The sequence below is a fragment of the Oryza glaberrima genome, chromosome 8 (genome assembly GCF_000147395.1).
Source record: "Oryza glaberrima chromosome 8, OglaRS2, whole genome shotgun sequence".
Lineage (NCBI taxonomy): Eukaryota > Viridiplantae > Streptophyta > Magnoliopsida > Poales > Poaceae > Oryza > Oryza glaberrima.
In genome coordinates, this window is record NC_068333.1 from 21,364,841 (window position 1) to 21,378,902 (window position 14,062).

Genomic DNA, 14,062 nt, shown 5'->3' on the forward strand with positions numbered 1-14,062 from the left:
TGAAAGAAAAAGGCAAATGTACCTTATGTGTCCTATGCTTGAACTACCAGCAATTCCTGCTACTAAATTAAAATGTTACCATCTGTTGGAAAAGGTATTAATTGCAGTTAGCTCAGAATTTCTCAGCCAAGTAGAACTACCGGAAAGGCGATCAATGAAAATGAGTAGTGGAATCAAGTTAGCCACATGTAATTCGAATCATCCAGATGATTTTACCAAACCTGAGATAAAAGGACGACTTAGAGACTTTTGTGGCACTAAATTTAACCATATAGTACAAGAGCAACAAATTAAACAAATACTCCCCCTGTTAAACGATGTACTATAATGTTTAGACAATGCAAATAGGGAATTACAATGCCGTCCTTGAGCCTTGTCACTTTAGTGTTCAATAAAGTTACATATGAGTCCCTACCTTTAAACACTTTCTCATATCCAATGTGCATCAATACGAATATCTTAGACTCAAAGCTATTAACAAATTTCCACTAATTTTTGCATAACTACCATCCAATCACTATTTCTGAGGCACTCCAAAAGGCACTATATATAGACTGACAATAGAATTGTGGAAAAGGAGGGTAAAATAAAACTTCAAATATTTAACCATAGTTGCAAACTGAGTAATCAAGTTTACCAATGTGAGCAAAACCAACCTCCGAATCACAACCGTTCTCTTGCCGATAAAACACTCAATAAATTATCCCCTCTGAATAATTACCGAAAAGGCAATTAATTAGTGACAGGGAGTAGCAGGGGAAAACCAACCATGTATAATCCCAGGAACTAATGTCTCCTGTACCCCCAAGTTCAAACCACCACCACTTTCCACTCACTAAAAACATCACATCCATCACATTTTCAATAAGATCCAGTGGAAGCTGTCTTGCAGACTTGCAGCTAGCTAGCCAGCTACCATGAAGCCCATATGCCACCAAACCAAGGCCAGGACACAACACCTCAACCTTCAGACCTTATAATACCCCAAGAACCCACAACCACACATTGCAAAACCACCCATTCTCCTTGAATCTTGCCTCCAAAAACTCTTGCCACTTAGCATTTACAATGCTCACCACATCATCACATAGCAGGCACCACCATGCATTTGAGAGGAGCCCCAACCACAGCATGATGAAGAACATAGCAGACAGGAACAAGCATGATCTTCTTCAGAGTGCCATGAACCATGCAGCAAGCAAGTACATGCAGAGGATCTACCCTCTGGGGATCCAGAGGAGCAGCTCCAACCTCACACTCTCATCACTCTCCCTGTCACAGAACTCCAATGATTCTTCACTCAGCAGCTCAAACTCTAGCTGGGAGCCCAAGGTGCCCCTGCTGTATGGTGGCACATTTAGCCCCTGGGGTGATGTGCTTGTGTCCCTGGAGAGGAGGAGGGAAGAAGATGATGACAAGGTTAGTGATCATGATGTTGAGGGGGGAGAAGAGGATTTTGATTGCAGTGAGCCTGGGAGCTTGCATAGGTGCAGCTGGATCACCAAGAACAGTGGTAAGAAATGGTTATTACTACTACTTGCTATATGTTTTTCTTTCTTCTGTGCTAATCTTCATGCAGTCATGCAGATATGTTTTTTGGTTTTGTATTTCATTTGGTGGACAGATTCTGATGAACAATCATCTCAGCCTACTTAACAACAGTAGGCAGTTAAAAAGAATATGTACTTGTCACCTAAGGCAAGCATCAGTTTATTGTTAGGAAAAGTGAAGGATGTCGGATAAGTGAACATGCAAGATAAAAAAACAAATTAGTTAATTAGTGTTGGACCAACTTATGAGTGCAATTAGTAATTAAGTATGATTCTTCTTTTAAAAAAAAGTAGGTAACATTACCCTCAGCCGAACACAAGTTTGGGACTTTGGATATAGCAAAAGTCGACATCGACATCACTGGCTGATGAAGCTCTGATTTTGACTAAGTTTCAGTCATCACTTGATGATGCCTTCACGAAAAATATTCAGTTGACAATTTCATCAGAAAGGGACTTCTCTCCATATTCTTGTAGTAGCTTTTCTTTTTGGCACTTGCTTGCAGTTTGTTGAGCAAACATAAATCCAAAAGGGGAGAAAAGAAGTACAAGAGCTGAAAACTGATCACTAACTGAAAGTCTGAAACCCGTCAATTGTGCAGATGAGGCGTACGTTCAGTTCCACGACGAGTGCTGGGGTGTCCCAGTGTACAACGACAAGTATGTAGTGCGTATAAAATACCATTATTTACTGTCCATTTCTACTTAATTTCTGTATCTTGATCTATCTCTATTGCAATTTGCAGCCGTCTGTTCGAGCTGCTTGCGTTGTCAGGCATGCTCATCGACCACAACTGGACTGAGATACTCAAGAGAAGAGACATGTACAGGTATCTGAATTTCTGAACATTCCTGTACGTGATTTCTTCATGGTTTTGTTCTGTCCAAACTGGGCGATGGCTGATGCATGGCTGTTGGGTGATCTCGATTCAGGGAAGCGTTCGCGGACTTCGATCCCAGCACGGTGGCGAAGATGGACGAGAACGACGTCGCGGAGATCAGCGGCAACAAGGAGCTCAAGCTGGCCGAGTGCAGGGTCCGGTGCATCATCGAGAACGCCAAATGCATTCAGAAGGCGAGTACAGCATGGCCACGATGAATCGTTCATAAAACTTGCCAAGTTTTACTTCAAAACATTAAAGAAAATGTTAAAACAAATATGACATATATTAAACAAGGGAAAACAAATACTCCATCAATCTCGAAGAATCAATTTCCTATAAAGACATTTGTCTAGATTTGTAGCTAAAAATATGTCTTTTGGGATAGAATTAATTTTCTATAGCCTGCAATTGATCTTCTTGGATAGATGGTGTATGTCACAAGATTTTAAAGTTTTTGAAAATGGACTCTAAAAATATTACGCATACGCGGATGAGTATAGGTGGCGAAGGAGTTTGGGTCGTTCAGCGGATACATATGGGGGCACGTGAACCACCGGCCGACGGTGGGGAGGTACAAGCACCACAAGTACATCCCGTTCCGGACGCCCAAGTCAGAGGGGGTGAGCAAGGACCTCGTCCGCCGCGGCTTCCGCCTCGTTGGCCCCGTCATCGTCTACTCCTTCATGCAGGCCTCCGGCATCGTCATCGACCACCTCGTCGACTGCTTCCGCTTCCCTGAATGCCTCCACCTCGCCGACCGCTCCTGGGGCATTACCAACGTCGCTGCCTAATGACACAAAAAAAAAAAAAACCTTGAACTTTTCTGCCGCTCGCGAGCTCGACAGTGTTGCAAATAGCTTAGCTGTGTTCATTGCATGTTGCAGCGGCCAGCAAAGCTGCTACACTATACTAAAATATTGGGCGAGGCGGGTGCACCGTAGATGCAGTAGTGCAGTTGAACAAGCCGAAGACTTTTGGTGTGGCAAATCAAACCTCAAATTCAAATTCCCCCACTTGAAAATTTCTTTTTGTTTGGTTTTTCACTCTGGGGATTGGCGATGCTTGGATGTATTGTGTAGTAGGGTAGGGCTAGGTTTTTTTTTTTTGGTTGCTCACTCCCACTTGGAAAGTGGTGTAGTGAGTTGTTAGTGGATGGTTTGTAAGAATAAGTTAAGATTTCCTTCTGTTTGGGCTTAACTGGGGTGTTGCATGAGAATGGAGCCCACAATGAACTCACATGTTCAGCAGAATAGGTTGCTCCATGTGTCAATGGGTGGCATTTCTCCGAAGATTCTTGGTTTACATTAGCCCATTTTGTATGAATATTAAGCGTTTACGTTTACCACCTCAACAAGGAGGTGCCACAACTTTCTTTTTAGTGCTAATTTGATATATCTCCTGGTACTTAAACATTAGAGAGGTATTGAAATATGGTATCTCCTTAAAAAATCTCACAAATATTTGATCAACAAGAATAGATATTATGTATTTTCATTTCTAGCTTAATCAGATTATGAGAAGATACTTGGTGTACTCCCTAGTAATAGAACGAGGGAAAGGAACTTAACAGGAGCAAAGCATGCTGGTGGACGAAGGTTAAAAGAATTGAGTAAAATTCATAAAGCTACAAGTACTTTCACCAATCTATCACAAAACTATATATCTACAAATTTAACACCATACTTTTCACAAAACTATATATTTAAGCAGTGGCGGAGATAGCGTGGGGGTGGTGGGGGCTTGAGCCCCCCACAACCCCCTAATGAACTATTAAATAGACTTTGTCTGATACTTTTAGAAGGCCCAAGAGGCTAAGAAGGGCCAAAAATCCCCACGACCCCACCCAACCCTAATCTCCTACCTCCAGCACAGAGAGGCGTCGCTCTTGGCCTCCTCCTGTTCGCGTTCGCGTGTGGCGGCGGCAGATGAGCGCGAGTCGCGCGATGGGGCGGCGGCTTGTGGAGTTGCGGCGGCCGGCAAGGGGACCTGGGAGTCGGGGGGCGCGGGCGCGCGGCATCAAGCAGGGCGCAGGCGGGCGGCAGCAAGCAGGGCGCAGGCCGGCCGGCGGCCGGAGGGGGGACGCGGCGGCGGCGCGGCGCGGCGCCTGGGCAATGGGCAAAGGGCGGCACCGCGGCAGCAGCTAGCAGCAGCACTGCAGCAGGGCAGCAACAAGCACCCAGAACAGCAGATCGAGGATTTGAGGAATTGAGGTACATAAAATTTCTGATTTGTCATTTAAAATCAATTTCAATTGTCAAGTCCAGTTGTTATTAATAGTTCAAGCCTTCAAGAAATCATAGAGATATTGAATTGAAAATTTTGTTTGTGATTCCTAGTTTGCTACTTTGTTATATTGCTAGATTGTGAAGATGTCAAAAAGAACACTGCTCACATATATTATTCTAGTTCAAGTAACACAAATATCAGCGATCCTCCACTCAATAATGAGATTGCAAGTCAGTCAAAGAGGCCTAGAGAAGAGTTTAGTCATATGGATATCATTGGTGATCCAGGGAAACGGAAACAAATTGATTATCCATCTGAAATTAGAGATCAAGTTAAAAGGGCATATGCATTGAGTGGTCCAACTTAACCAGATATTTGCACATTTCCTCGTAAGTGGCAAAGTAGTGAATGGAGATCCTTTCAAAAAGCTTTGGTATGGATAATGTTTATTTTTTGTTAATTCTATATATTTATACTTTGTATTAGACATATAGCCAATTTACATGACACATGTCTTGACTTTTATTAGCCACTTTTAGTTTAGCCCCCACTATGTTTTTATCCTGGCTCCGCCACTGTATTTAAGGTATCGTATAGAAAACTACAGATTAACATCAATGTCATCACAAAGCAATTATTTTTGTAATCTCAATAGTGTTATGGGTATATACTCTAAAATTTGTAGTTGTTTGGTAACTTCATCTTTAAATCTGTAGTTTTGTGATATTGTGCTTTAAATATATAGTTCTACAATAAATTTGGCACTAAATATACACATATTTAAATATGTAGTTTTGCGATAGTTTAGCTAAAATATTTGTAGTTCTATGAAATTTACATCTAGGATCATATGACCAAAGCACATCAAAACACTGACAGGCCTCTTCCACATATTCTGAAGCATGTATTTTTTTTTCAAAAAAAAAAAGAAGCTGGATTGAGTGTTTACATTTGAGATTATTCTTCCATCGATGAGCTTGACCAACCTGCATAAGGATAAATGACGAATATATGTAGCAACTGCAACACAGATAGACACAATTATATATGTACATGCAGTAATATTTAAATGTTTTCTCAAGATAAGTATTTACAGTGTATACAATGGTCAGTCACTGGTGGTTCATCTCGATACTACAGGACATATATACATAACGAAAACAACAAACATAATTAAGTAAAAGAACTACGTAAAGACGCAACAATGTCCTGCTGGAATACATACTCACATTTTAGATCTCTGTAGGGATATCTCTACCTTATGACCACTGTGCACATATATCAGAGAAGGTTTTATTCTACTTGTACTATCTAATGAAGGGCTACTGCACGTATGCAACTACTACCACGGTAGAACACAACTGCTCAGGAATACCGCTTGGTTGGCCTACATTACTTTATTTCTTCTCTACCATTTTAAAATTGGCAAGAAGTGCCTAGCCTCTGCGTCAGCCATGGGTTGCGGCCTGCAGTTTGCTTTCGATCTTGGAACATGCTCTGGAGCAGATCCTGGAACTTCTCAAGGAATGGGCTCCATTTGTTGGCACTCAAGTCTGATAACTTTGCGAAGCTGGAGTTGTGAGGGAGCTTCTCCTTGGCACTATGATTGCCACTATAACTATTGCTGTTAATTTTAGAAGTAACCTTGTTCTTCGCGACGCCACTATGAGATTTGCGTCTTCCACTGAAGCTAAGTTCATTGGACGAAATGGACAAGTTTGAGGTGGAAGGAGTCCAAGTAGTAATTGGACTTGTGCAGGTTCCCACATCATCCTTGTTGAACTCATTTTTGTCATCTTCATCCACATATTCATTTACTTCAGCTAATTTTGATGGTGGATCCCTAGAATTACCTTTGATAGGCCTGATATTGTTGGAAAATGATGCTTCAAATGTAGTTGAATCATCCTCAGAATCGAGATCAAACTGAGTGGACTCATTGTCATCCTCTCCTTCAAAATCAGCGTGTGGAAGCAGCCACTCTCTTTCCTCAACCCAATTCCTTGCCTCCATGCACAAAACCTCAAGATCACTTGGCTCCTCTTCTTTCCTAGTGAATTGCCTGCTCATCATCTCTCCTATCTCAGACAAGCAAAAGCCACAAGCCGCAGCTTCCTTAAGAAATGTTGTTGAGAGAACCAACACCCTAAGACTTGCCTCATGGATCGTATGCAGCTCCATGCGAAGCATTTCAGCATCTTTTATAGGGTCTAGGTTCGTAATGTACTCAAGATCTTCCTCGGAGAAAGGAATAGATGCTTGTGGCCAATGGATCCACTCAAAGTAAGGGTCCTCTAAGCTTTCTGGAAGACAAAGGCCATGATCAATAGGAATAAGTTCTGTTTGTGTTTCAAATCTGCTAGCATCATTATAAAGCTTCCTAACAAGTATATTTCCTGCATGTCTGTCTGTGTTGAAGATTCTAATATCAAGTATACCAATCCTATGAACAGCAGAGACAGGAAAGCTTGATGTACCATGGTCACTAGCATCATAGTCATGAGGAATAAACTCTTGCAAAGACGCAAGCTTGCTAAAAGCTTGTGTTTTGTTGTCACTAGACTTTGTTTTATAGTCAACACCCTCATTCATATGGAACACGCTATGGGTGATCTTTACCAGCATAGTGGGAGGTACATTTGCAAAATTCTTGTGATCTAGAAGATATGCGGCAACCTCTCGGGACCCTGTTTCACCAACACGCACTGATTTTTTAAGACCTGGTAGTCCAAGAGACTTCCCTACAAAACCTTTAGGATTGTTTGGACCAAATGGTTCCTCATCAGTTGGCTTAACTATTGCAGCATGCTCACCCCACATGTCTCGGAAATAGTAGGCACCACCCATCCCACTGCTGATAGCTACTGGTTCGATGCCTTTTTCAATTCCCCAAACAATATCATCAACTAACTGCTTCATTCTTGCAGAAGGGCTTGTGCACCCCACGATTTCAATGACTCTACTATCATCACAGTGTTGAACATCCTTTCCATTTGGAGAGAGGCAAGGTGTGGAGCAACTTCTGTGCATGTGATTCCTAGTGAGAAGCAATGGAGAGTCATTGCAAATGTAGCTGAGATCATTGTTCAAAAGTTGATCACCACATGTCAGTGAACTCTCTTCAGTGGGAATATTAAGCGCTAACTGCAGCTTCTTTTTTACGGTGTGTGCATTTTCTCCTCGCTCCAATTCAATGCCCAAGACAGAGCCTTTGTCAGTTTGGACAAACACACGCTTCCAACTAAGTGATCTCCCCTCAATTTGATTCTTTGAGGAGTAACCATTGTTGAATGTGTGATCCGGAACTGCAACAGCCATCTTTAACTGAACAGAATTACCAAGGTTCTGACTTTGGAAGCATAGACTGTCTGAAAGGAACCGTCAGTGGGGGTTACCTCCTTCCTTGTGCTACATAGAGGAGGCAAGACCAACTATATCAGAAATTAGAGGAGAGTAAACAATCTTCCAACAAATTATAGCATCAGTGTAATGAATAGGCAATGCTCAAGTTGCTCATGGCTTAGCTTTCCAAGGGTACAAATTGATAAAGTTACATGTCTAAAATGGATAGGTGCACAAATAGTTATATAGGTCCAACAGAGATAAACCATGAGAATTTGAGAACCCGTGTTATTGCACGGTTTATGATTAAATTATCATTACATATTACTAAAAAAATAAAAAAGAACGTAAGAGCAAGCTTCAACTATCTTGTTCAAGAAAACAAGAGTGCACATAAACAAGGATATAAGTAAGACATTAAGAAAAAAAAAGTAATTCTAATCCAAAAGGAGAAAATGCAAATTAAATGAAAGAAATATGTGGAAGGGACTGTTAGTGTTACATAAAGGTGTTGCAAAGCTAGCATTACCTTAAAGCACTGAAAAGAACTTAAGTGCATTTTCTTTTCTTCTCTATAAAGCATGAAGATGCATATATATCTAGTCTATTTTAAGTAATCGTCAATGGAAAAACATTGTGTGTGCTCATATTTAAATATATTTTTTTATCATTAAGCGCAATTGCTATATATGGATGATTCAAACTAATCGTAAATGGCATGAGGACAAATATTAGAACAAAAACATAGTAAACACTACTATTTGGTGCTAGAATTTAGAACAACATTAATATTATGCGTGATTCAATGGATTAGACATATTCGAGTTAGGTAATGTTATCATGTACACTACAACATCTCTACACCACACTTGAGTGACAAATTGACACAAATTATCGCACATGGTAAAGGAAATGAACTGCTTACCACTATAAACAATTGAAAATTCACCCTAAAAATGTGGACATTCTTCTGCTCGCATCAAATTCTCAGTACAATCACCACACTCCCCTCAAACAATCAATCTGGTAGAATGCAGCCCGACAAACCTCACTCACTTATTCACCGGTAGGCCGGACCGGGGAACGGCGGTGGTGGTGAGATCTAATGGCACAAAAGGTGGTGATGATGCGACGCGATGGGACACGCTCTCTTCGCCCTCTCTCTGCACCTCCCCACTTCACCAACACAGGTCGAGAGATTCGAGACCCAACCGAAGGATGGGGTTAAACTAATCACCGTGGTTAAGGTGAGGTAATAATAGACATCGGCGAGCACTTTATAGCCAACCACTAGTAACAACTGGAGTTGTTCCAAGATAACCCCGTCTAATCAAATCTCGGGGAAGTTACAGTATCCAAAAATAGGTCTCACTTGCGGTTCTGGAGGTGGTTTAGCTGTAAGATCTCGTTAGAGTCTTTATGCAAAAGATTATTCTAGACTTACTATTCTTAGCATGCTTGGGATCGAAGAATTGACCATGCATAAGATTTTACGAGTACCTTCCAAGCACATCATATATTTAGTTCTCCATATAGAAATTGCTAATTTAGCATGTGATTGGTTTTGTTTTTCCTGAAGCATATGTATACTATTTAGATATTAAAGTTAGAAGACAGCTATTTTTAATTAATTAGTTTCAGACTTATAAAAAATTTATACGTAAATTGCATATATTAAAAAGTTCCTTTCAAAAAATTGCAGATATTAAAAAGCACTTCATCCGTCCTAAAATATATCAATCTAATACACGATTTTCAAGGTCAAAAATAAAAACCCTAATACACGATTAGACACGACCTAGTCCTACAAATATATGCATGCTTATTTATTGTGTATTTAGTTTTATGTTTGTAGAATAGCGGGGAAGAATCAAAGCATGCCAGTAATATAAGCAAACAAACTGGTGAATTCCGCCTCACTTTTGTAAATTTAATTTTTTTTACATATAATTTGTTAGAATTAGTAAACTTAGAAGAAAATAATTTTTATATGTTCATACTTGCTATTAATTGTTTTACCTTATCATTTTTTCAAGAAAAAGCTATTTTACCTTCTCTAGAAATATAGGATATTAACATGGTTAAGTTACATGTTTTCAACTTTAACCTATCATATATCATACTTAGGGCATGAACTATACTCTGTCACCGTGTAGGAGAGAATGCCACACATAATATTTTAAAATGTGGAGAAAAGAGGTGCGTCTATTAATTGCTAGATAGTTTTAGATAGACAACCTATAGAACCAAACTATTGATTATACTGTAGACAACATATATTATGTGAATCATTTGTATTTTGTGTAGATATGATGTAGTAATATTATATGCGCAACCGCTCTCTGAACTTTTTTTCATGTCCTTATTGGGATATTTCTCCCTAAAATAGTACAGTAGAACAATTATAAAATTAGTAGAAGAATTTTTTATCAAATTTTATACTTTTTATACTTATTCTTTTTTATGCAAATATTATTATTTGTTGGCTTATTCTTAATTAATATATTACATATATATATTATTATTATTATTATTTGTTTATATATATATAGATAAGGGTTTTTTTTATCCGGCCTATACATCCAATCGGATATATGCAGCCTTTTTAAATTAGGAACTTAGCCTATCAACCAGGAAACTTAGCGCTCAAATGACCCAATCTGAAATTCGCTCCTATAAAGATTTGAACTCAGCACCTTAGATATTACTTAGGTCACTGCAACCACTAAGCTACATGCCATCTCACAATTCTTAAGTAATATATAGAATGTTATAACCAAATCTACGTGTGTGTGTGTATTGTTTTTTGCTTTATTCTGTAGCAGACCATATATCATATGAGAAATATAAGTTGTATTAGCTTCTAAAATTAATTCTCCTACATAGTATATTTTTATTGACTATAAAACAAATACTAATTTAATGCCACGAATAATTGTTTATCAGACAAATATGCTTAGATATATTTTTTTAATTCTAAGCCTACTATAGGCTACGGTGCTCACATGCATGGGTTTATCATTTTACCTCATGGCACTTGAATGTGACCATGGGAGCTCAGCACATAGCTGACTCGTCCAGCACAGGGAGCTGGGGGAAGAGCGTTTGACCGAGACAACAGGTGATGCGAGACAGTACATGCGCCCGTTTGATGAATGCTTCAAGGACACGTGGCAATTAAGTTAAATGGTAAAAAAGAGGAATAGTTGTATATGGGTTATTCAGACATTGTAAATGGCAAGAGGACAAATATTAGAAAAAAACATAGTAAAAACTACGTACTATTTGGAGCTAGAACTTAGAACAGTAATAATATTATGCACGATTCAATGGATTACATATATTCAAGTCAAGTGATGTTACCATGTGCACTACAACATCTCTACACTGTATTCGACCGACAAATTGACCAAATTATCATACGTGGTAAAAGGAAATGAACTACTTACCACTCCAAATAATCGTAGATTCACCTTAAAAATGTGGGCATTCTTCTTCTCTCATCAAATCTCATTACAATCACCACACTCCCCTCAAACAATCAATCTGGTAGAATGCAGCCAACAAACCTCACTCACTCATTCACCGGCAGGCCGGACCGGAGAACGGCGACGACGATAGTGAGATTTAACGGTGAAGGAGGCAGTGATAGCGCGACGCGATTTGACACACTCTCTTCCCCCTCTCTCTACACCTCCCCACTTCCCCCACCTAGATTGAGATATTTGAGACCCAACCAAAAGATGGGGTTAAACTAATCACCGTGAGTAAGGCAAGGTAATAACATACACCGACGAGCGTTTTATAGCCAGCCACTGGTAACAGCATGAGTTGTTTCAAGATAACCCCGTCTAATCTAATCTCGAGGAAGTTACAGTACCTAAAAATAGGTCTCACTTGTGGTTTTTGAGGTGGTTCAGGTGTAAGATCTCGTTAGAGTGTTTACGTAGAAGATTATCCAGACTTACTATTCTTAGCATGCTTGGGATCGAAGAGTTGACCATGCATAAGAGTTTACGAGTATCTTCCAAACACATCCTACAGTTAGTACTCTATGTAGAAATTATCTGTTGTGGAACCTAAATTACTAGAAAAAAAAAAAAAACAAGGCCACCGCACGATCAGAGTTGGGCCAGCCTGTCCTGTTTCAAGCACACTTGCAAATTGCGGTAGAGTATCAGAAATTAACACGAGTATGTTGAACTTTTATTCTAAGGGTTGGTGAAATGAAAATTTTTAGGTGTCATATCGGACGTTTGACCGGATATTGGAAGAAGTTTTCGGATACGAATGAAAAAACTAATTTCATAACTCATCTGGAAATCGCATGACGAATCTTTTGAGCCTAATTAATCCGTCATTAGCACATGTGGGTTATTGTAGTACTTATGACTAATCATGGACTAATTAGACTTAAAAGATTCGTCTCGTGATTTCCTCCCTAACTGTGCAATTGGTTTTTTTATTTATCTATATTTAATGTTTCATACATGTGTCCAAAGATTCGATGCGATGTTTTTGGAAAAAAAAATTAGGAACTAAACGGGGCGTAAGACATTTTTTCCATGCAAAAAAACCGCATGGATGCTTTATCCTTTCCCTTTTTGCGATTACACGACAAATGTCGCATACACCATCACATCCATAACACCACACTCACACATATGTAAATGCATCCCTAATACATGCTTCCTCCGTCTCAAAATAAATCAACTTCTGGAATTCAAACTTTGTCCCAAAATAAATCAACTTCTACCTTTTCATCCACTCTTGGTTCGTAAATTAAAAAATTTTATTACTTCAGTACCCCTTACCTACTTATCCACCTCTTTAATTTTGCATTGGGAAGTTAGGAGTTGTTTTTTTATGGGACAGAAGGAGTACTCAAATAGACAGACACCATTGACGTATTTCTAATCTCACTAAAATTACCATTGACGCATCTCTAATCTCACTAAAATTATAGAGAAACCTTACATGCATGTACGTAATATTCGTAGGCACGAAATAAGTTAAAATGAACTGATTATGAAACAGAAGGTGTACCAGGATTTTATGAAGGTGGTAGTAGTAACATCTCCCATCCGAAAATAAAAAGAAAATCACTATAGTATATGCAGTGCTACTAGACGCATACGGAGTACCTTTCTAAAAAAAAATTATGAACCTAGACATATACATATTTAAGTTCATAGGTAAGGTTTTTTTTTTTTAAGGGTGGAGTAGCAGTACACTCCATACTATTACTCCTACTATACACGTAGTACTGTTTTTCTAAGAAGGCGTTAAATAAAAAGCTGAGCTCCAGTGCTGACAACACAATGCAGCCAGTGCACACAGGGAGACGTCACGGAAGGACAAGGAACAGTGGCATCTCCAGAACTGGCACCATTGGGTAGGGCTTGTCCTGGACTGGAGGAGGCAGCGCGGCAGGGTTGTCAGAGCCGGCCTGGCCTGGCCTGGCCCAGCCCAGGCAGGCCTCCTCACGTGAGAGCGCTGGGCCCACTCGGGCCTGGAAACGTCGCCCCGTCGGCCTCACCCGCACCGCGCACGAACGAACGAGTGGGTCCCGCCTTCTGCGGAGAAAGAAAGGAAAAGGTGCCTTTTGGGCTGTGCGGGGTGGAGCCCATCGAGCCACACTTGACACGTCTCTGCGCGTGCGCGTAGGCGCTTACCTTTTGCTTCCTGTGGCACGTGCTAAAGCTAACTCGAAATTTTAAAACTTTGATCCTAAATTATTCTAGATATTTTTTTCTTCACTTTTGCTAGTAGTACTAGTAGTAGATAATGTAAAAATCGTATCTTAGAGTAATTTTGATGGTTTGGTTTTTTTTCTGCGCCTAGTTGTAGTTGGCTGGAGCAGTTGTGTTTTGTGTGAGCCTGTCATTCACCGCATCGGAAGGCTGGGTCTAGATGGTGAAAAAGTAGGGTATTTGGAAGAAAATTGATAGTTGGAAGAAAAAGTTGGTAGTTTATGTGTAGGAAAGTTTTTAACGTGATGTGATGTGATGAAAATTTAGGAATTTGGGAAACTAAACACGGCCAAAGAACAATTCTCGT

The 14,062-nt window shown here is 39.8% G+C and overlaps 2 protein-coding genes across 2 annotated transcripts; one reads left to right on the plus strand and one right to left on the minus strand.

Annotated features, from left to right (window-relative positions):
• Positions 1–992: 992 nt before the first annotated feature.
• On the plus strand, positions 993–3,741 carry LOC127781909 (uncharacterized). The gene is made up of 5 exons (XM_052308978.1): positions 993–1,513; positions 2,153–2,210; positions 2,297–2,380; positions 2,484–2,625; positions 2,935–3,741. The coding sequence occupies exons 1-5, from the start codon at positions 1,069–1,071 to the stop codon at positions 3,223–3,225; spliced, it is 1,020 nt and encodes a 339-aa protein (XP_052164938.1). The 5' UTR covers positions 993–1,068; the 3' UTR covers positions 3,226–3,741.
• A 1,958-nt stretch (positions 3,742–5,699) lies between these two features.
• Positions 5,700–11,840, minus strand: LOC127781908 (phosphatidylinositol 4-kinase gamma 6-like). Its single transcript, XM_052308977.1, has 2 exons — positions 11,452–11,840; positions 5,700–8,068 (listed from the first exon to the last, which is right to left on the minus strand). The coding sequence occupies exon 2, from the start codon at positions 7,976–7,978 to the stop codon at positions 6,077–6,079; it is 1,902 nt and encodes a 633-aa protein (XP_052164937.1). The 5' UTR covers positions 7,979–8,068; positions 11,452–11,840; the 3' UTR covers positions 5,700–6,076.
• Positions 11,841–14,062: the final 2,222 nt, after the last annotated feature.

What these genes read in the sequence shown, in the direction of transcription:
- LOC127781909 (XM_052308978.1), top strand. Translation starts at nt 1,069, where the DNA reads ATGCTCACCACATCATCACATAGCAGGCACCACCATGCATTTGAGAGG. An exon ending in AAGAGAAGAGACATGTACAG is followed by an intron (nt 2,381 to 2,483) that starts GTATCTGAATTT and finishes ATCTCGATTCAG; the next exon opens with GGAAGCGTTCGCGGACTTCG. An exon ending in ACGCCAAATGCATTCAGAAG is followed by an intron (nt 2,626 to 2,934) that starts GCGAGTACAGCA and finishes GGATGAGTATAG; the next exon opens with GTGGCGAAGGAGTTTGGGTC.
- LOC127781908 (XM_052308977.1), bottom strand. Translation starts at nt 7,978, where the DNA reads ATGGCTGTTGCAGTTCCGGATCACACATTCAACAATGGTTACTCCTCA.